Source organism: Anabrus simplex, chromosome 1 (assembly GCF_040414725.1).
Source record: "Anabrus simplex isolate iqAnaSimp1 chromosome 1, ASM4041472v1, whole genome shotgun sequence".
NCBI lineage: Eukaryota > Metazoa > Arthropoda > Insecta > Orthoptera > Tettigoniidae > Anabrus > Anabrus simplex.
Window position 1 is genome coordinate 1,647,647,592 of NC_090265.1, and position 22,451 is coordinate 1,647,670,042.

General features: G+C 40.1%; 1 protein-coding gene across 1 annotated transcript in view; it reads right to left on the reverse strand.

Moving 5' to 3' along the window:
* Positions 1-1,036: 1,036 nt before the first annotated feature.
* LOC136858660 (hemolymph lipopolysaccharide-binding protein-like) overlaps positions 1,037-22,451 on the reverse strand; it is an 83,497-nt gene continuing 62,082 nt past the window's right edge. The window contains exons 4-5 of the mRNA XM_068229429.1: positions 21,286-21,558; positions 1,037-1,270 (exon numbers count right to left, since the gene is read on the reverse strand). Of these exons, the coding sequence (XP_068085530.1) occupies positions 1,116-1,270; positions 21,286-21,558 (428 nt within the window). The 3' untranslated portion in view covers positions 1,037-1,115. The remainder of the gene's footprint in view (positions 1,271-21,285; positions 21,559-22,451) is intronic.

Here is a 22,451-nt window from a genome sequence, read left to right on the forward strand (position 1 = left end):
GTCAGGCAGAAGTGAATTCTCGGGGGACATTACAGTTGCTGTGGTCTATTTTCATATCGACTTTGCTTTACGGTTAAGAGTGGGGGTTAAGTGAAAGTAACACGTATGGAGATAGCGAGAATGATTACTATTACAAAGTCGTGGTGACAATGGCACTAGAGTACACACAATGGGGATATAAATACTAAATTATGAATAAACAGGAGGAAGAAGCATTGCTTACAAACCATCTTAGGTTGCTGAGCAATATGCGGTGAATGTAGGAGGATGGTAACCTTAGAGAAAAATGCATGGCAGAAGTAAGAGAAGGAGACTAATAAGCTAAAGTGTGGATTCAGATTTTAATGATTTAATGCTAAAAGTTTTGATAATAAACGAGACAACAGAGCTAGTTGGAGCTTCGGTGGTGTCGTCAGCTTCAACTCGGAATACTAGCGCTGTGCTAGCGAACAGAGAGTCATCTGATGACGAATGAGCGTACTACTTACTGTAAGTCAAACAGTAAAGCATTCTTAAATTTAAACATTCATCACTGGGGACGTGTTTCTTGTGAGAAATTCTCCTCAAGACGCGGAGGAAAATTCTCTGTGAAGCGTAAATAATTTCACCTTCTTTTCTGGCCACGCCACAAGCCCAGAAATTTATATCATGGCTACAATTACGGGCCGTGAAAGCATGAATCCAAACACTAGTTGAAGAAGTTTATGGATATGCTTCATAACTTCTGAGCAACCTACAGACTGGACACTCAAAGGTATCACAATATATAATGAAAGTATATTATGTATGTGTGAAAACAAGCTCTATTTTATTTATGCCAGTACCACATAAATCACTAACTCATTTCAGATGATGTTCTAGTCTGAGAGTTATCTAGCAAATTACCATGTGTTCACCTCAACTGGCAACATACCGCATGGCAGCTTCAGTGTCCCTAAATTGAAAGGTAGCACTCGGTAAAATTGCTGAACCCCTGGTACTGTTTTCCTTTATTTTATAAAACAATGCGCAGTCCTCCAATATCTTTCAAACTCTGTTAAATGAGGGTTATATTTATTTTGCTCCTAGTACAGTCATACAATATCTTCCCCAGAACAACAAAAATATCTCTGATATTACAGCTCCTGTTCACATATGAAGCCAAGTTTCCATCCATTGCGAATGTCGAACAGTAGACCTTCGGCAGAAATTCCACCAAAATTCTGGTCATATTTTCCATTTGGCTGTCCAGACTCCCACATTGTATAACCAGATTTTGACAAGGGAACACCTGAAAATTAAAAAAATATCCATTTAGATTTCTAAATAGTTTGCTGAATGCCATAACTTTCAGTACTGCCATGTCTGAGTTAACGCAGTACGGTCTTCACAAGGACCATCATATAACAAATATTATAATATATAAAGAGGAAATATATTTCATAAAATCTAATGACACTTATTAGGATTAAAAACCTAAAATTATTCACCTAAGTTGCTTTGAATTTCATTGAGAAACTAAAGTGGAAGATTAAATTGGATGCAAGAGATGAAATATTAACTTAATATTATGTGCATCTGCTGAAGAAAGACATTAGTCGATACTGGACACTCCATAATCTTACGTCCATCGAGAAAAGCTCAACTTAAGATCAAGGAGGAAATAATTCTGCTTATTTCAGATCGCATTAGTATTCTGAATATATCAAGTATTTCTCACTGTCGAAATAATTCCAAACAATTCAACGTTAAAAAGCAGACAATGTGGGTGATGAACTCTAATAAATACAGACTTATCATATACTTATATTCTGATCGTTCTGCTATCCAAGTGACATGTCACTGTTGAGCATTGAACTTTTGTATAGTGTGCTTTGCCGAGGCGGTAAAGGTGTGATTAACTCACTAGAAAGTATATGGGTTCAGTTCTGTATGGGTTCAATTCTGGTCAGAATGTGGATAAACATTAGAAAACAAGTTTCCACTTGTGGAGATCATCATGCACTGGTGTTGAGAGTAATATTGAGTGGAGGGCGGTTTTTACTGTATGAAATTGTAAAAGATCCCACAGCAACTAAATTAATTTAATATGACAAAAATGATCACTCTTGACGCTTGGTTCTTCGATGAAACTTTGAGAGAGAGCACAGCAATTTTATATCCGCATGCGACGAATTTTTGATAACATTATACCAGGTTCCTTCTGTACTGTGTAGTAGTTTCTCACCCACGACTTCGTTCAAGAACGATAATCAACTTCACTGTACTAAAACTCTGCCCAAAAATGCATCAATTAAGTTCTTTGTATCAGTAAAAGAGCTTGGAAGTAGCAAACTATCAGCGTTTACAGAAAAATATTCGCAATGCTAAACTAAATTATGAGATTTCACAACATTTTTATCTTGGAACGCCTCTTTCGCACTTTGGTATTACCACATTTCGACTACAGTGACAGCGGTACAATGATCTGGCTGCTATTTTAATGACAAACTACAAGTACATAACGCATGTGTTCCTTTTATGTCACATATGTTACTTTGACAACGTTAAGCCTGCCCACAGTGTACTTGCTGGCTACAACTCGAACAGCGCCATAAACTTAATGCTTTGTTCCTTGATTATCAAATATTTTCTTCGTGTTCACCTCCATACTTGTACTGTCATTTTCACCAACTCTCATCTAATCACAGTTTCGGAACTCGATCGAAAAGGGATGTACTCTTATCGACACCTCCTCACCAGCCCACAAGGCAGACAGGCTCATTTCTCATCACTTCAGAACGACAGTAGAAGAAAATACCTATCTCCTTCAGAAGGGCCTCATCTGGTAGGTTCAAGCAATGTTGCCTCAAATATCTTGTAGGTAGTAGTTGAATTTCTGGTTTGTATCTTATTTGTTATCTGACTTTCTTCAAGCTATGTATAGTATACAGTCAACCGTTATCATTAAGGATTATATAAATTAGCTACTACTACTCATGTTATAATAGTGTACGCCATCCTTATTATTACTTCTTTACTTTTTGTATAATTATCTTAGTACATACAATATTACATCGTTTAGGGGTCATATAATGATTAATTATAAATTTATTTCAATTATACTTGTTTAAATATTGGATTTTCTGGCTAGATGGAAGAATATTGGTAAATGTAACCAATCAGCTGCTCACAACTTCGCAGGAGCTTTTGTTATATTACTGTGGATATTATTACTTAGCGAAGTTGACAATATACACATTTACCACCATCTGCAGCAATCGGGACATGGGCAAGCAGGCAGGGAGCTGCGGATTGCGTGCTAGAATGCGGACCTGCAGCACGCAGATACCGGGGAGTGTTGTATCGGTGACACTCATTACCACATTACTTGTTATATGGGGCTTGGAGTTAAACCTGGGCCCTGTTCATCCAGCTTCAGAAGAGGTAGTGAACGTGAACGTGAAGTGTAAGGGATGTAAGAGGAACTTCAGGTCTGGTGCTAAGTGTGATACGTGTGGAATGTGGTTTCATTCCAAGTGTGGTAAGCTACAGGCCCTGGACAGTGATAAGGAAGGGATGGCATGAAGCAATTGTTTCATGAACGGAAATGTGACTAGCGACAAAGAAAAAATTGACGAACTACAATGGGAATTAAATGAAGCAAATCTCAAGATCGCGGAGCTACAAAAGGAGTTACAGGAAGTGTATATGACAAATCTAGGCACTCATTCACCTATGGAGAATATAAAACCTGTAAATTATTTGGAGATAGGCGATTCTATCGCGCGGCGTATAGGGCAGGAATTGTATATATTACACGGTGTTTGAGTCATCAGTCCATAGACTGGTTTGATGCAGCTCTCCATGCCACCCTATCCTGTGCTAACCTTTTTATTTCTACGTAACTATTGCATCCTACATCTGCTCTAATCTGTTTGTCATATTCATACCTTGGTCTACCCCTACCGTTCTTACCACCTACACTTCCTTCAAAAACCAACTGAACAAGGCCTGGGTGTCTTAAGATGTGTCCTATCATTCTATCTCTTCTTCTCGTCAAATTTAGCCAAATCGATCTCCTCTCACTAATTCGATTCAGTATCTCTTCATTCGTGATTCGATCTATCCATCTCACCTTCAGCATTCTTCTGTAACACCACATTTCAAAAGCTTCTATTCTCTTTCTTTCTGAGCTACTTATCGTCCATGTTTCACTTCCATACAATGCCACGCTCCACACGAAAGCCTTCAAAAACATCTTTCTAATTCCTATATCAATGTTTGAAGTGAGCAAATTTCTTTTCTTAAGAAAGCTCTTCCTTGCTTGTCCTAGTCTGCATTTTATGTCCTCCTTACTTCTGCCATCGTTAGTTATTTTACTACCCAAGTAACAATATTCATCTACTTTCTTTAAGACTTCGTTTCCTAATCTAATATTTCCTACATCACCTGCCTTCGTTCGACTGCACTCCATTACTTTTGTTTTGGACTTATTTATTTTCATCTTGTAGTCCTTACCCAAGACTTCATCCATACCATTCAGCAACCTCTCGAGATCTTCTGCAGTCTGAGATAAAATAACAATATCATCGGCAAATCTCAAGGTTTTGATTTCCTCTCCTTGGACTGTGATTCCCTTTCCAAATTTCTCTTTGATTTCCTTTACTGCCTGTTCTATGTAAACGTTGAAAAGGAGAGGGGACAAACTGCAGCCTTGCCTCACTCCTTTCTGGATTGCTGCTACTTTTTCAAAGCCCTCGATTCTTATCACTGCAGACTGATTTTTATACAGGTTGTAGATAATTCTTCGTTCTCGGTATTTGATCCCTATCATCTTCAGAATCATAAATAGCTTGTTCCAATCAACATTATCGAATGCCTTTTCCAGATCTACGAATGCCATGTACGTGGGCTTGTCCTTCTTGATTCGATCCTCTAAGATCAGTCGTAAAGTCAGGATTGCTTCACGTGTTCCTACATTTCTTCTGAAGCCAAATTGATCTTCTCCCAGCTCAGCTTCAACTTGTTTTTCCATTCTTCTGTAAATAATACGTGTTAAAATTTTGCAGGCATGAGATACTAAACTAATGGTGCGGTAGTTTTCACACCTATCAGCACGGGCTTTCTTGGGAATAGGTATAACAACATTCTGCCGAAAATCGGATGGGACTTCTCCGGTCTCATACATCCTGCACACTAAATGAAATAACCTTACCATGCTGGTTTCTCCTAAGGCAGTCAGTAATTCAGAAGGAATATCATCAATTCCAGGTGCCTTGTTCCTATTTAGGTCACTCGCAGCTCTGTCAAACTCTGACCTCAAAATTGGGTCTCCCATTTCATCAGCATCAACAGCCTCTTCATGTTCCAGAACCAAATTATCTACATCTTCACCTTGATACAACTGTTGGATATGTTCCTGCCATCTTTCTGCTTTGTCTTCTTTCCCTAGAAGTGGCTTTCCATCTGAGCTCTTAATATTCATGCACCTAGATTTCCTTTCTCCAAAGGTTTCCTTGATTTTCCTGTATGCAGCATCTACCTTTCCCAGGACCATACAGCCTTCGACATCCTTGCACTTCGCCTTCAGCCATTCTTCCTTAGCTACCTTGCACTTTCTATCCACTTCATTCTTTAATCGCCTGTATTCTTTTCTGCCCTCTTCATTTCTAGCATTCTTGTATTTTCGTCGTTCATCAATCAGGTCTAGTATCTCCTGAGTTATCCACTGATTCTTAGTTGATCTTTTCTTCCTTCCTAACATTTCTTCAGCAGCCCTACTGACTTCATTTTTCATGACTCTCCACTCTTCTTCTATTGTGTTTCCTTCAGATTTTTCATTTAGTCCTTGTGCAACATATTCCTTGAAACAATCCCTCACACTCTTTTCTTTCAACTTGTCTAAATCCCATCTTTTTGCATTCTTTCCTTTCTTCAATTTCTTCAACTTCAGATGACATTTCATGACCAACAAGTTGTGGTCAGAGTCCACGTCTGCTCCTGGGAAAGTTTTGCAATCCAACACCTGGGTTCTGAATCTCTGCCTAATCATAATGAAGTCTATTTGATACCTTCCAGTGTCGCCAGGTCTCGTCCACGTATACAGCCGTCGTTTGTGGTGTTTGAACCAAGTATTGGCAAGGACTAAATTATGATCAGTGCAGAATTCAACCAGCCGACTTCCTCTTTCGTTCCTTTGTCCCAATCCAAATTCTCCTACTGTACTACCTTCTCTTCCTTTGCCTACCACTGCATTCCAGTCTCCCATCACAATTAGATTCTCGTCACCTTTTACATATTGTATTAAATCTTCTATCTCCTCACATATTCTTTCAATTTCTTCATCATCCGCTGAACTAGTAGGCATATAGACCTGCACTATTGTGGTGGGCATTGGTTTGGTGTCTATCTTGACGACAATAATTCTTTCACTATGCTGGTCGTAATAGCTTATCCGCTGCCCTATTTTCTTATTCATTATTAAACCAACTCCTGCATTTCCCCTGTTTGATTTCGTGTTGATAATTCGGTAGACGCCTGACCAAAAATCCTGTTCTTCCTGCCAACGTACTTCACTTATACCAACTACATCTAACTTTAGCCTATCCATCTCCCTTTTCAGATTCTCTAACTTACCACAACGATTCAAACTTCTAACATTCCACGCTCCGACTCGTAGAATGTCAGTATCCATCTTCCTGATGATCGCCCCCTCTCGTGTAGTCCCCACCCGGAGATCCGAATGGGGGACTAGTTTACCTCCGGAATATTTTACTCTGGAGGAAGCCATCATCAGTACATCATTCACACAGAGAGAGCTGCACGTCCTCGGGAGGTAGTTACGGCTGCAGTTTCCCGTTGCTTTCAGCCGTGTAGTAGTATCAACATAGCTAAGCCATGTTGAGTATTATTACAAGGCCGTATCAGTCAATCATCTAGACTGCCCCCCTTGCAACTACCGAAAGGCTGCTACCCCCCTTTCGATGAACCATTCGTTAGTCTGGTCTCTCAACAGATACCCATCCGATATGGTTGCACCTGCGGCTCGGCTATCTGCATCATTGGGACACGCAAGCCTCCCCACCGCGTCAACGTCACATGGTTCGCAGAGGAGGATATTACACTAGGAAGGAAATAATTTCGTATCACTAGCACTGTCTCTGATGGTATAAAGAAATCAGCCTAGCTACCCGAGTAAGCACGTAGCTTGTTGGTGCCAACGATGTGAGCGATGGATTGCCGTGGGGCACCACATTCACATTCCGGTGACGTTATGCAGTTCCATTTGTAGAGTGAGTCCCTGCATCTTCCACGGCCTGTCCGAACTCTGTTATGACTGACCCACTGCTTCAGCGGTAGATGAAATGGCGTATGGCTTTTAGTGCCGGGAGTGTCCAAGGACAAGTTCGGCTCGCCAGATGCAGGTCTTTTGATTTGACTCCCGTAGGCGACCTGCGCGTCGTGATGAGAATGGAATGATGATGAAGACGACACATAAACCCAGCCCCAGTGCCAGCGAAATTAACAAATTAAGGTAAAAATTCCCGACCCTGCCGGGAATCGAACCCGGGACTCCTGTGACCAAAGGCCAGCACGCTAACTATTTAGCCATGGAGCCGGACAGCGGTAGATGAAATCCACTAATAATTTGCGCACCAGGAGAAATATTGTGAACGGACAGATCTCTTGAAGTTTCCCAGCGGTCTTTCCAAACTTTCACAGCGTTTAAATTGGTGCGGGCCATGTTAGGAGCATCACGCAAAGGTGGAAGTGGCGACTTCAACCTTCGAAGATTGAGCACAGGATTTCTTCTTGTACCGGTAGTTGGGTGCTTTTGTAGATTTTACTGTACTCTCTTAAGAGGGCGTTCGATCCGCGTAGATCAGGGGGTATTACTCCCTTGAGCAGCGGGAGCCAATACATTGGCGTGGATCTGATCGTATCCGAAATAAGGCGCATACTGTTGTTCAGCTGTATATCAACATGTCGGGTATATGGCTATTAAGCCATACAGGAGAACAATACTCTGCACTGGAATAAATCAAACGAAGGGCAGAATTTCGTACAGTACTTATCCCGAAGCAGCTGATGATTGGTGAAAGTTCCCAGTTTTCTTATAATGAATTGGTTATTGGAGCCAAGAGCAAAATAACGTCCATGGAATCGTCGCGTCCCTTACTGAATCCAACCAGGCGGCGGTCCCTGGACCTAGAGAACATTCGCAACGTCCCGAACTGGAAGTTCACGGTTAAGAAGGGGTCGATTTCTAAGGCACAACGGACAATGGACGGGGAGGGCGAAGCTTCATTGCATGGAAGAGGACCGTTACTGTAGTCGCAAGTGAGAGGGGGTGAGGATTCAGAAAACACACTTAGCCAACTTGTTCTGGAAAGTACTGTTACTAGTTGTAAACAACAAGTCTCAAAGATTCCAGGGCTGAAAACTCCATTAATGGACTGCTATCTAGACGATAGGGCTGACTTCGATTAAATTGATAGGGATTATTGAAGGAATAATTTATGAAATAATGCCTGAGTGTAATATGCAGTTATATGTAGTAATATTACCGGGAAATCATGGGAGACCGTAAAGGGAAGTGGTCAGCTTAACAAAGACAGAAGGTTTGTTAGACGGTGATTCCCCTGAGAGAGGAGTTGGGATACGGTCTTTATAGAACCTGAATGAAAAGCATCCCTGTCTTGTGTGCTGTTGAGTTGCTAAGATGCATGTCGTCATCCGAATCAGAACCGCGAACAATAGGTCTTTATGAGTTCCAGTAAGTGGAACATGTGTGTTTCAAGGTTATGGCGATAGAAACTACAGTACATGGGATAATATAGAGAGACTTAAGGAATACAACTTGTGCATTTCTAGAACAGTGCGAACAGTAACTGCAGTGGACACTGAGATGAAGTAATTTTACAGTCAGTGTGCGGTAACGAAGTCATTATATGCCACACCAATTACTATCGGCTGGAAGTGGACGAACCGAATCCATTCTGGCGCTTGAGCGTACATAATACTTACTGATGGTTTCCTAAAGTGAAAGCTTCTGAGTTCGAGTCCAGTCCATGGTAATCGCGAAGCAGTTACATTTGGGTCAGGAGCGAGTGTAAAGAAGTCGTACGGGGTTAGATATTAACCGAAACGTTCCTTCCTGCCGCAGTGACACACTTTCCTGAACCTCAAGCAGAAAGCCACAATAGTCATCGGAATGGAACACAAAATCGTCTGTGGAGTACTATGGAGCGCTAAGACCACCTATGGTGGCCCGTACGGGCTGAATGATCATCACGAGATGGAGGGCAGATAGGTTCTAATCATTATTATCATTATGTAGTAGGTTATGTTTCCTACCCAGCTCTGTACGTAAATTGTAAATATTAACGCTGAATCACTGCGATTTATTTTGTATGTTAGTTGGAGTGAGACCGGGATCATGCATGTGTCTTTAGAGTTGCCTTAGATTTCCTAGGAAAGTAGTAGTTAGCTAATGATGTGCAATTAGTAGTAATCACGGAATTTTAGTTTTCTTTATGTTACGTGAACTTAATTATGTACTTAAAATGGCCATCATTGCAAGTGGAACGCCAAGACCGACGCTACAGTCGACGCAGGAGAAGTTGAGATAGGAGGCATCCAGTAAATGTGGTGTGCGCATGCTTTTGTTTTTTATACTCCATGGGATTTCAGGTACTAGCGGACGAAGCGAGCACTGTCTTTGTGCCTATTTTTGTGTCAAAGGGGACAGACTTCTAAATGTAAACCATCGGGTCCTTTCTGTGTTTATGTTTAGTTAATGGTCATCTTAAATAGAGCAGAAGGCCTTGCGGATATACTGTGGGAAGTGTTGAGGCGTTCAATTGACGATATAAAACGATGAACAAATATCGACTGGGTATTACAGAGATGTTCAATGAAGTGAAATAGAGATAATATGTGAGAATGTGAAATGTGTTAAATACGAAAGTATAATGTGCCTGAATATTTTACTAAGAATTCCTAGGGAAAGTTATGTAGAGGGAGAGATAGTAGGATATAGTGTACAGTTCAGACATTTTAAGGCTCGAAGACGTGAAACCAACACATTCCCAACTGATTTTTAAAATGAAACGTGTTTCTTGGTCAGCCCGGCCCAATGCAATGCGTTAGGGTAAGTATACAGCTGCTATCAGCCAGAAAATGAAAGAAACCCTTTCGCTGCACGGCCGTAACATTCAATAAAATGTTGAGATCCAACAGACCTGAAGAACGTGTTACCAAGATAGAAAATCGAGTTCTAGTTGCTCATGTGAGGGAGCGCCACTGTATTTTCCAGTCTTCTATTTCAGGCTTTCGAGCATTCATGGTATCGCGCTATATTCCTGTACCGGGAGGTACACCTCTACGCCGCACGTTTAAATCTTCCGCCTTAAAGTAATCCTCTACAGGAGAAACAGTGAACTTGAAACTGGACTTACTTAAACTTTTCCTCTGAAGATGTCACTGTCTGAATTTCGACTTGTTTTACTATTTATCAAAAAGTTTGGACATTCCCTCATAGATGTCACTGCTGAAAAACTATGATAATGCACCCTGGTGCGAATTGAAAGGACTTATTTGAAGAAGTTTTGTATTCATAAGTTTTGCTTTTACTAAATTTCGTTCATTCATTTTTCGGGTTGGCAATATTTATCTTCTCTTTCCGCTAGTTCTGAAGTTAGCCAATCAATAATTTCTGTGATTTATTTTCAGCCAATCATGTATTTCTTCTTCGATATTGAGTGTAACTGTTTGATATAACCAATAAAAACCCGGAGGGTGTGTCTTGATTATTCACGAAAGGTCTCGAACTTTCCCCGAGGGTTTATAATCTGCTGATTTTCTCGTCTCTCGGCCACTTGATCAACATCTAACTAAGTGTGTGGGTGTGTGAAGCAGGAGGCGGGAAACGCCTCTTTCATCCGGCTGCAGTTCTTCTGTAAGGTAATGGCCGTTTAACATCTTTATTTCTTGCTAGCTCAGCAGTTGAACCCGCGGGAAAGGTCCGAAACTTTTACCATGTAACCTACTTTTCTGTAATGTAATTTTCTGCCGGCTTATGTAAATATCTTTAACTGTAAATCGGGGATAGAGAGTGCTTTACCCTCTCGAGCTCCCCTTCATTTTGGTTTGAGGTGACTACGTTTTGGTAACTGATTTTCTTCTCTTCCTTAATGTTGTAGATTTCTTTCTTATACGGGTCACCTCCATAGTTTGGGTATAGCCCCTGTTTCATCGGCCTAGTGCCTTTTAGGTTTTAAAATGAGTATTTAGGAGCGCAAGTACACGCCTCCATTCAACTTGGTGTTGGGGGCCATTTACTTAACCTGTTCTTTTACTGTTAAGGCCCAGTGGGTTGGGTACGAGATACCCCCGTTTCATTTTTGTAAGTTGTGCCTTGATGGCAAGTAATTGTAAAGTCTGCTAGTGCCTCAAATAGGCTTTAAGAACTGAGAGTGTGTCAGCTCTTTTCAAGTGTGTAAAAGTGTCTTTGGGAGGCCTGATATTGCAATTTTTGGGAGTAAGTGCTCCAGGTATTAGGGGATTTCTGCCCTTTTAGTAAATATGTGTTTTGTGAGCTGAGAGCTCAGGAAATGTAAAGTGAGGGCTTGAAGCCCAAGTTCTGTTTATACCACCAATCTTGTCTTTCCTAGACTTAATGTTTGCTACTGGTACCTCGTTACTTGTTGTTTCTTTTAAAAAGAGAGAAAAATATAACCATTGTTACAGTTTTAAGTTAACTTTCATTTTGTAGTTAGACCCATTCACCCCGGCACCTTCTTTCACCTCTGCTGATTCACCAACCACGGTAATTTCAATTATATGTTTTGTTCTATGAGTGATTTTGGTGCAGTGAATTTTTTGTTTGTTTTGTTCTTATTGTGTGTGCCCAATGTGCAAGTGGTCGTGGGTTCAGTCCCGTCTTTGGTGTCGTGACCGCGATCATGGCGTCATTTCAGTACTTTTTGGGGTGTTTCTAACCTATCTCATTTCCATGTGTTTATGTATATGTGTGTGCGTGTGTGCGTAATTTGTTCTGGAACGCATACAGCTAGGGAATGGTATTAATTCAGAGCGAAGCTTTTCTACCTAATGTACCCACGTTTCAACAATTTGTAAGAATCACTTTAGCGGGGCGTGAAACACCATTGTGTCTCCTTGCTAATGTAGAATTTGTAAATGATATATTCGTATTTTCTGGGTTTATTCACCTTGCCTTAGTGAAGTAAATTATGATTTTGCCCGATAAACGATAGTTCTCATTCATAGCTGATGTATCTCCCGAACTTGTCCGTTCTGATTGACTTTAGATCGAGCAGATTTAGCGGACCTATTCGGACTCCCAACCCCTAAGGGAGCTAGCCAAGCACGTTTAGGACATGTGGTAGGGTGCATTATAACCACTCACTTCGCTCCCACTACCCATCACGTGTACGCTGTCGTAAGGAATATGTTTCAGGCTTGGTAAATCTCATCATTTTTTAAGTTTTATAATAGTGTCACAATCGCGAATTTCGTTCAATAAAATACTTCTCAGACGCGCTGCTGACAGAGTTAATCATTCCTTTAAAGATTCCCGAAGTCAGATTTTTTCAAATAATTCTATAAATGACGTAAGTGAACATAAATTTCGTTCTATAAAATGAAATACATAATTATTCCCGAAAATTAAGTAATTTAACCGTACATAAAGTAATTTAGTTAAAGATTCATTACAGTTAGAAATAAATTAATCATTATCTTTGTTATTTCCCGGATATTTTGAATTTTTAACGCTTTTGAGTTCATTAACAAACCTATAAAACTCCGTGCAGACTTGCACACTCGCTCATCTTCCAGGAGGTGTGCCTTTTCGACGCCACGCACTCGCAAATAAGTCCTACTCGATCAGGATTTTCTCGGTAACTGAGTGAGACGTTTCTATGATTAAACATTCTGGCTATACTGGCTTTTTTAATTAAGGAATACAACCAAATCGAAGAAATGCATATGATGTAGTTTACTATATTTGATCTTGATTCAATAAAATCACTTATTATCATATACTTATTTACAATTTCATACTTCCCATAATTAAAGGCAGTCAAAGAACAATCCTAAAATACATATGAGGGGCTATTGCAAATAGTACAGTAGATACAGTAGCTATCAAACAGAAACACACAATCGTTATAATACACTGAAGAAATTGGAAATTGCAACACCCAGAAGGAGTGGTGCTACATTGCTGCAATTGAACATGCAGGACGAGTGTTCGGTTGTGCTTCGATTATTACACCTTCAGGTCCCTCTGACCGCAAGTTTGGACAACAATCAATACAGGATATGCCCACCACGAGCTGCAATACATTGATGAATTCGTCGAGGCATGGAGTCAATAAGGCCCTGGATCGCTTCCTGAGGAATTGTGGCCCATGCTTGCTGCACTGAACGGGTCAGTTGTTCCAGAGTTGTGGGTGACTGAGGACTGTTGGCCAGTTGTCGACCCATCATGTCCCACACATGCTGAATAGGACTGAGTTCCGGGGATCTGGCGGGCCATTCTAAGGCTGTGTTGTCGTGGAGAGCTTCTCTGGAGATGCGTGCAGTGTGAACCCGGGCATTGTCCTGCTGAAACATCCCATTAGCAATGTTCGCCATCATAGGGACAACCACTGGATTTTGTACCCTATCAACGTTCTGTCGATCAGTCATAGTGCCCTCAACAAGCACTAATTGTGATTTCACATTAAAGCCAATAGCTCCCCAGACCATAATGCTTGGTGTTGGCCCTGTGTGCCTCTCGACAATAAGATCTGGGCGGCCCCTCTCCCCGCTACGTCGGCGCACACGATTCCGGCGTTCACTGCGGGCAAGACAGAAGCGCGATTCATCACTAAAGACGACCCTATGCCATTCGTCGACCCACGTCGATCTTTCTCGACACCAGGCCAGCCTTACACGTCGGTGTTGTGCGGTCAATGGAACACCTGCAGGGACACGGGCTCGTAAGCCAGCTGCACGCAGGCGATTACTAACTGTTTGTTGTGTAACGTGGGGGTGCCACAGCTGCTCGAATTTGCGCTGCTGTTGCATGGGGTTCCATCCGGGCCATCCAAATGATGCGGCGATCCTCTCTCACAGTTGTCCGTCGCGCTGGGCCTGTGCCAGGTCTACGAGTGTGGGTACCTTCATTTGACCACTGCTGCCATACACGTTGTACCGTAGATGCCTGTCGGCCAACACGTTCAGCGACAGTCTTAGCGATAATCCAGCCTCACACAGCCCAATTATCCGAGCCCTCTCAAACGGCGACAGTTGTTGATAGCGTGCTCTTCTCTGTCGTCGAGGCATGTTTGACGGGGAACACTTCACTGCACAGACTGCAAGTCAACTACGCTACCCCAGAGTCCGTTGATTTCTCCGCGACCAACCACGTAGGGAGACCTGTAGCAACAATCCAATGGGTCTGAAACTTTGATCGTTTACATACGAACATGGCATCGTTCCATATCCCGAAAATCAACACAAACGACCAATGCCTTCATGGTGTTGCAATTTCCATTTTCTTAAGTGTATTTCATTTCTATCCTTGCTATGAATAAATGGCATATTTTAGTATGGATTAAGCGTTCATTTTATTATTTTTAAATTTGTTTATTATGAGATAATGTGAATTTCTAATTTGTCTTTATAACAACTCACCTATCATTAATGTACCATTTTTGGATTCTAAAAAATATGTGATAGTACATATATCACACCCTCGCACTGTATTCAGAAGTAAGATATATTATTATTGGCAGTATTCAATTTATTATTATTATTATTATTATTATTATTATTATTATTATTATTATTATTATTATTATTATTTCATTTGTATATTTTGTTCTTATTTTATTCTGGAAGGTCACTATATGTGATATGAATTATTTGTTTTGTACAAACGGATGGGAGAACAGTGTTATTTTCAACTTGGTACATCTGTATGATTCACGTGTATAGCCCAAGGTCTGATGACGTGGCGTTGTTGAGGTTGTAGTCAGGAAGTTCCGATGACTCATGTGAAACATCCCAGAGTCAGATGAGGTGGCCTTGATATTGTCATGTGATTAGGGAGAGATTAAGAGCGTGGTCTTGACAAGAGGATCTACTCATGATTGGCTGGGCAGGATCTATCTAGTCGCATCACGTGAGAGGAAGAGGAAGCTGAGGTCTATATAGGCATGTGATCATACGGCAAGTACACTATCCGGTACTGGACTGGACTTCAAAATTTGGTGGAACGTGGTCTTATGATGTTTGTGGAACGTGACTTACCTACAACTGTGGAGTGATGAGACACTGAATATTGTATCACGTGTTTCGGCTTGGTATTATACTGTATGTTGGTGAAAGCTGTGGGGTTCTATAACTCAGACATTCCATAATGTACATTTTAGAACGACAAGTGTGTGTTGCTCAAGTGAATGTATCTTTAAATCAAGCGTCAGATTCAGCGAACACAGCATTATAAAGGTGTGTGATATGGTAAGTGTCAATTATGGGAATCTGCAAGTCGTGTTGATACAGATACAGTAGACAGATGTGCATTGTTCATCGGACTAACTGCAAATGGTAGCTTGGTCCTCGCTTTTGTTTTCCCACTGTTTCGTTATTTTTGTTGTAATTATGGAGTCTTCCAGCGACATTTTGTGAGTGTATTTTATGTGTATTTTTGTGTGCTGATGAGCTGCTCATGCACGGATGTTATTTAGAATATACTTAGTTGAATCAGTGAAGTTACTGATGAACCTAGGTGCAGTTCCTACCTATTTAGTCGTTTTCAGAAGGTTAGGTAAGGTCCGAACCAGATGTACCAGTACGCAGCTTTATGTACACGCCCTGGGAGAGACAGAATTATCATGCTCTATCAACCTTCGAGGGATCCATTCTGGTAAACTCTGGCTCCCATACTACGGACATTTCGATCAAATATTTTTATTCATTTAATTTATTTTGGTAGTTTATTCAGTTATTTATTCATCTATTTTGAATTAGGTTTAAATTTACGCCCAAGCGTGAGGCGATTAAGTATCTTATTTTATTCATATTTGATTTTAATCATCCTGCTATGGTTAATAATTCTTATTTTAAATGTTATTTACATATATCACAAATTGTCCACAATATAGACATTATAGACCGTTATGCCATTCAGCGTTCAGTCTGCAGCCCTCTGTGAATTTATTTAACATCGCCACAATCCTCTATTTGCAACTAGTGCTGTGGCCACATTTAGTTTTATAACTCTTTTCTTTAAATCTTTGGAAACTGAGTCTAACCATCGTAGTCTTGGTCTCCCTCTACTTCTCTTATCCTCCACAACAGAGTTCATTATTCTCCTAGGTAACCTATCCGCCTCCATTCACATCACCTGATCCCATCACAGAAGCCGGTTCAGGAGTACAGCTTCATCCATCGAGTTCATTCCTAACTTAGCCTTTAACTCCTCATTCCGAGTACCCTCCTGCCATTGTTCTCGCCTGTTTATACCAGCAATCATTCTCGCTACTTTCATGTCTGTTACTTCTAACTTATGAATAAGATGTCCTGAGTCCACCCAGATTTCGATCCCGTCATTGTAAATGTAAACATTGTCTCTGTCTTTTATTGTTATACGTTTTAAGTCATTTAACTTCTCTCCCATTGCCCATAGTTACATTAAGAAGAGCATGGTACGATATTTCAGTAAAGGAGTATGTCTTTAAATGAAACAAAAATAGCGAATGTTACTTTGTTTCATCTTAATTTCTCTCGTTCAAATTTTATATCCGTACATATTTTCTATAAAATATATGTATTCTTCTTTTGACAGTGCTCGAGTACCTATTAAAGCAGCTTAATTTAATAGGACCTATACTGAATAAAATAAAAGTCATTATATTTTACAATGATTGAGCGTGATATCATTTGGTAATAGTCATGGCCAAGAACACTGATATTTCAGAACGCAAGGATTACGGAGAAAACAGGAGAATTTGACCATCATTGAGTTGATATTTTTAACTTCGCTTTCTGCGTCCATCTTACCACTTCTGAGGTATGTACAGAATTCCTTGCGTGAAATGTTTATTATTCGCCACTAGATATTAATGAACGTAAGTCTACAAGTTCGAAAACGTCTGAAGTCGGTAAGTTATTAATTGAGGTGATATTTTTTACTCACATTTTTCTATATGTTATTTTGTTCATGAGAACAATCCACTTAACTAATGAATTTGACATAGAAATGCTGAACAAATTTCTTACAAATTGGGTAACATAGAATAGGTATATGAATCTAGCAACATCAGTAACGAAATTATTAACTCATTTATAAATGCTATTCAACTGCAACTTAATACTGTCACTGACACATTCATTTGCACAGAATATTTTTAGCAGTTATCTTTACATTCTCGGTTTAATAAATCCACGGAATATTGAAGGGCTTGTACTAGATCTCTTGATTCAACGAAAAGTTTTTAAACTGAAGATAACTATTATCCTCGGTGTGGTCATACATTTTTTTAAAGTTAGTTTAAATTTCACTAAATATATTGCAATTCTAGTCTAAAAACGCGGAATAATTACTTCAATTCCTGCTTGACTGAATATGCAAAATGTTGCCGTACGTATTTACCTTGAATGTTCATTGTTATAAAAATTTAAAAATATTTTTAATAGTTTTGTCTGATATTTGGACACTGGTACATCTGAATCTGCATATTGTCGAAGAAAATGTATATAATAAAAAGGAACCATCTTGTTTTTACTATGGTACATAAGGTCATAACCTGTCAAGGTAAAAGCTAATTTACATTCCAGAAAGCCTACTCCACGAATGATATTACGTAGGTCCAGTTGCTACCCGCTTGACTAGCCCATCCAATGACTCCAGATGCATTGCGTGTGGTAAGATGTAAAGGTAGACGAATATCACCACCCCTATTAACACTGCAGTTTACTTTTATAACAGCCTGTGGACATATGTTTGAAGGAAATGAGTTGCTGTCTGGAATGAAGCACAATAATGGCGATTGTAACGAAAACGGCTCCGCCCTTGTGCATATAAGTCTTCAAAAGTCCGCTTTGAAGACAGATTGCGAGGCTAAGCCGAGCAAATCAGTGCAGCAATGTTGACGTGATGAAGCAGGCCAATGGGTTAAGTTAGGGGTTAATGATGCAGCAATCCTCATCATTAGCAGCAATGTTGACGTGATGAAGCAGGACAATGGGATAAGTTAGGGATAAATGATGCAGCAAGCCTCATCATTAGCAGCAATGTTGACGTGATGAAGCAGGCCAATGGGATAAGTTAGGGGTTAATGATGCAGCAAGCCTCATCATTAGCAGCAATGTTGACGTGATGAAGCAGGCCAATGGGATAAGTTAGGGGTTAATGATGCAGCAAGCCTCATCATTAGCAGCAATGTTGACGTGATGAAGCAGGCCAATGGGATAAGTTAGGGGTTAATGATGCAGCAAGCCTCATCATTAGCAGCAATGTTGACGTGATGAAGCAGGCCAATGGGATAAGTTAGGGATTAATGATGCAGCAAGCCTCATCATTAGCAGCAATGTTGACGTGATGAAGCAGGCCAATGGGATAAGTTAGGGGTTAATGATGCAGCAAGCCTCATCATTAGCAGCAATGTTGACGTGATGAAGCAGGCCAATGGGATAAGTTAGGGGTTAATGATGCAGCAAGCCTCATCATTAGCAGCAATGTTGACGTGATGAAGCAGGCCAATGGGATAAGTTAGGGATTAATGATGCAGCAAGCCTCATCATTAGCAGCAATGTTGACGTGATGAAGCAGGCCAATGGGATAAGTTAGGGGTTAATGATGCAGCAAGCCTCATCATTAGCAGCAATGTTGACGTGATGAAGCAGGCCAATGGGATAAGTTAGGGGTTGATGATGCAGCAAGCCTCATCATTAGCAGCAATGTTGATGTGATGAAGCAGGCCAATGGGATAAGTTAGGGATTAATGATGCAGCAAGCCTCATCATTAGCAGCAATGTTTACGTGATGAATCAGGTCAATGGGATAAGTTAGGGATTAATGATGCAGCAAGCCTCATCAGTAGCAGACAATTTGTCAGTTAGGCATAGTAATTCGCGCCTAACCACGTGATTAGTTTTCAACTTAGAGCTACGAGGACTAAATTATATTTCTGCAGGAGAAATGGGAGTATTCCTATTCGACATCAAATGATGAACATATTTAAAATTACGAGTTTAACAATAACACGACTTATCTTATAAAGAGACTTCGAAATGGGCCTGGAAGTCCAACCTAGCTTCAAAGGTATTGACAGTTCAAGCGAAGATGTCCAAGGTATGAAATTATTGGTGCGGAAGGAAAGTAACTGAAACAGCTACTACAATGTGTTTCGAAGTGCCTCAAGAACTTTCATTCCGGCGATCACATTGATGAATGAAATAAAAGTTTGGTCGGGCGGGGAGAGGGTGGTACCTTTTTTAAATGATAGGCCTATTGTTCGTTGCGTCGAACTCTATAAATCTTTTGCCACTATTTGCACTATATGATATGAACCTGCGTGTAATTGTAATTGCAGAAGTGTAAAGTGTTGAGTGTGAGGAAAGGAACTTTTAGGACGACACAAACACCCAGTTCCCAAGCCAGGGATATTAATCATTTACAATTAAAACCCCCTGACCCTGCCGGTAATCGAACCAGGTGACTCCGGGTGACAGGCGGACACGTTGCCCCCTACACCGCGGGGCCGGTACTAGTGTACATATCATATCATACCTTCAAACCAAAGTCATGAGAATATACAACGTAAATAGAAATATACCAGTGGATAACTTTAGTTATCACTGGACTTATGTGCAATAAAGTCCTTGAAACTGAATCACGTTTGAAATTAAGGTGCATAACCATTGCAAGAGTATTCCATGCTACACTTCTTCGTCCTAAATACACTCTGTTGGTTAAAAAAGATATGAACCCGCAAAAACCCCGTTTTAGTGAGTCCTCTTACAAAATCACATCTGAGTGAAAGAGTTAGGTTTTCCTTAGGATTTGGCACTCTTTACCACATGTTTTCAATGGGTTCCTAGATGAAGATACTGTTATTACTGTTATAACCAAACAGAAAATTCATTCTGTAAGGCATCCTGTCTGTTAAACAGATAAAGGTGTGTTGGTGTGATACTACTCGTAGTAAAATGGTGAGATCTAGATCTTCGCAATTCAACTGAAATATTTGAAGCTTATATTGAGAGAATTTGAAACATGTTGTGAAGAAAACTGTCCTGGATTAATGATAAGAGTATGGTGATGAAATACGGACAATTAATAGGCAAAATATGGTATCCTTCACCTGATGGACTTGAAAACTTTTGGTGCTCTTGTTGCGAACAAATACATAAACCACACAAACTTATGGGATGATGATTTTTCACTTTCGTCTACACACAGTACACGTTTTATACTTTTAGAGAAAAAAATTACTTGTTATAATAATTATGAAAGCTATATATATGACTTACAAATCAATAACAAGGTCAGAACTTTTTCTATTTGCTATACGTCACACCGACACAGATAGGTCTTATGGCCATGGTGGGATAGGAAAGGCCTAGGAATGGGAAGGAAGCGACCGTAGCCTTAATTAAGGTACTGCCCCAGCATTTGCCTGGTGTAAAAATGGGAAACCACGGAGAATCATCTTCAGGGCTGCAGACAGAGAGGTTCGAACCCACTATCTCCCGGATGCAAGCTTACTGCTGCGCGCCCCTAACAGCACGGCCAAAGCGCCCTCTGACGTAAAATTTATAATAACTTGCACCGTACAGAAAAACGTAAATGTTTTGCTGATAAAATCCAGCACACTTTCAAGAGATTTAGCTATTAAAGCAATAAATGAATAGTTATAAACAATGAAATAAATTTTGATATTTCGGTGATAATAATTGTACCTCTAATAATAGCAGTGGTTATTGGAGAAGTATTGAAGTTTTTGAAATAGAAAAGATTCAGGCAAACACACTACTGAAACATGAAATGAGAAATTTTACAGTTCTTTATATAAAGTGGCAACCGATGGCGAATTCTTGAAAGTAATTTGATGTAGTTCCATTAATTCGAATTTCCTATGTAAAAACACAGCAATAAAATTTACCCAGACATAACTGAAAGGCCAAAGAGTTTCTAAACCAAAATGAAAAAAGTGAATGAAGACTACTTCAGCTTTCAAGATTAAGTGTTTGCTCTTCGAAGTAATTTTCTAAGCCTATAGATTTACTTTGACATTGTTCATTTACCTGTAACAGTAACGAAGTCGCCTTCGGTATATTTGTCGTGAAATCCAGCGAAAATATATCTTGTATCCGACGATCCGGAAAATGTCGGTTTTCTTGAGAAGTACTCCCTCACAACACTTGCCTCGGCGAACGAGTTGATGACAATGAGATGTGCTCCTTCACTGTCACATATTTCTCGTGCTGTTTCCCATGGCTGTCCTGTGGTGTGTAATTTGTAGTAGCCTATGCCGGGAAACAGCTCGTAATCGTCTCTGCGCGGGACAATTTCCAAGACTGAAACATATAATGTACACCTTCATTACAATCTGTTATACATTTCTGAGTTCAGTCTGCTTTCATACATCACCAGAACTGTGGACTCCCCAATTTCAGCATATCGCATCTCAAAACGTTACAATTCCAGTTTCATCATCGTCTCCTGCTTGGTTGCTCCGCTTATCTAGACCCTTTGACCGTGTCCATTATTCTCCAAGTTAAGCTACCCTCCTCCGCTTGACTCTAATATAACAAATACATCGCAATTGGGGAATATCCCGGTGGATATGACCTCTTACAGAAGTGTGATAACAGATTGAACTTAAAACAAAATTACCAGTACCACCACCAACACCACCACCACCACCACCAACAACAACAACAACAACAACAACAACAACAATAATAACAACAGTACTACAAGTATTTCCATGGCAAGAAAATATTGCAAGAAATGCTAATATTTTAACATTCTAAATCCAGGATCATCACATACATACTCGCACACAATTTAAGTATTTCCAGTACTTAACATTACGGCTTACAATACTATAGGTTGAACTCACTAAAATCTTAACATTACAACACCGTCATATGAAAATTTACACGTACCTTAAGCATTTACAAATTTTATACTATGACTTACAGTAGATTGAGCTGTCCAATTACTAACTAATATCTAAGCATTGTGAAGACAGCACGTTCATATACAAATTCATTTTTCCCTTTATGGTCTTGCATTGTTACACCACCTCTTCATCGGACGTCGTACAGATCTTTTTCCCCTAGGCGGAGAATCTCTTTCGGAAATCTTTTCAGGTTCTACCCTTTGTATACGAAGTTTCCATTGTTCGTGATAACTATATACGTAGTCAGTTATTGGTTGTATTTTCAGTTCTTAGACCTCCTCT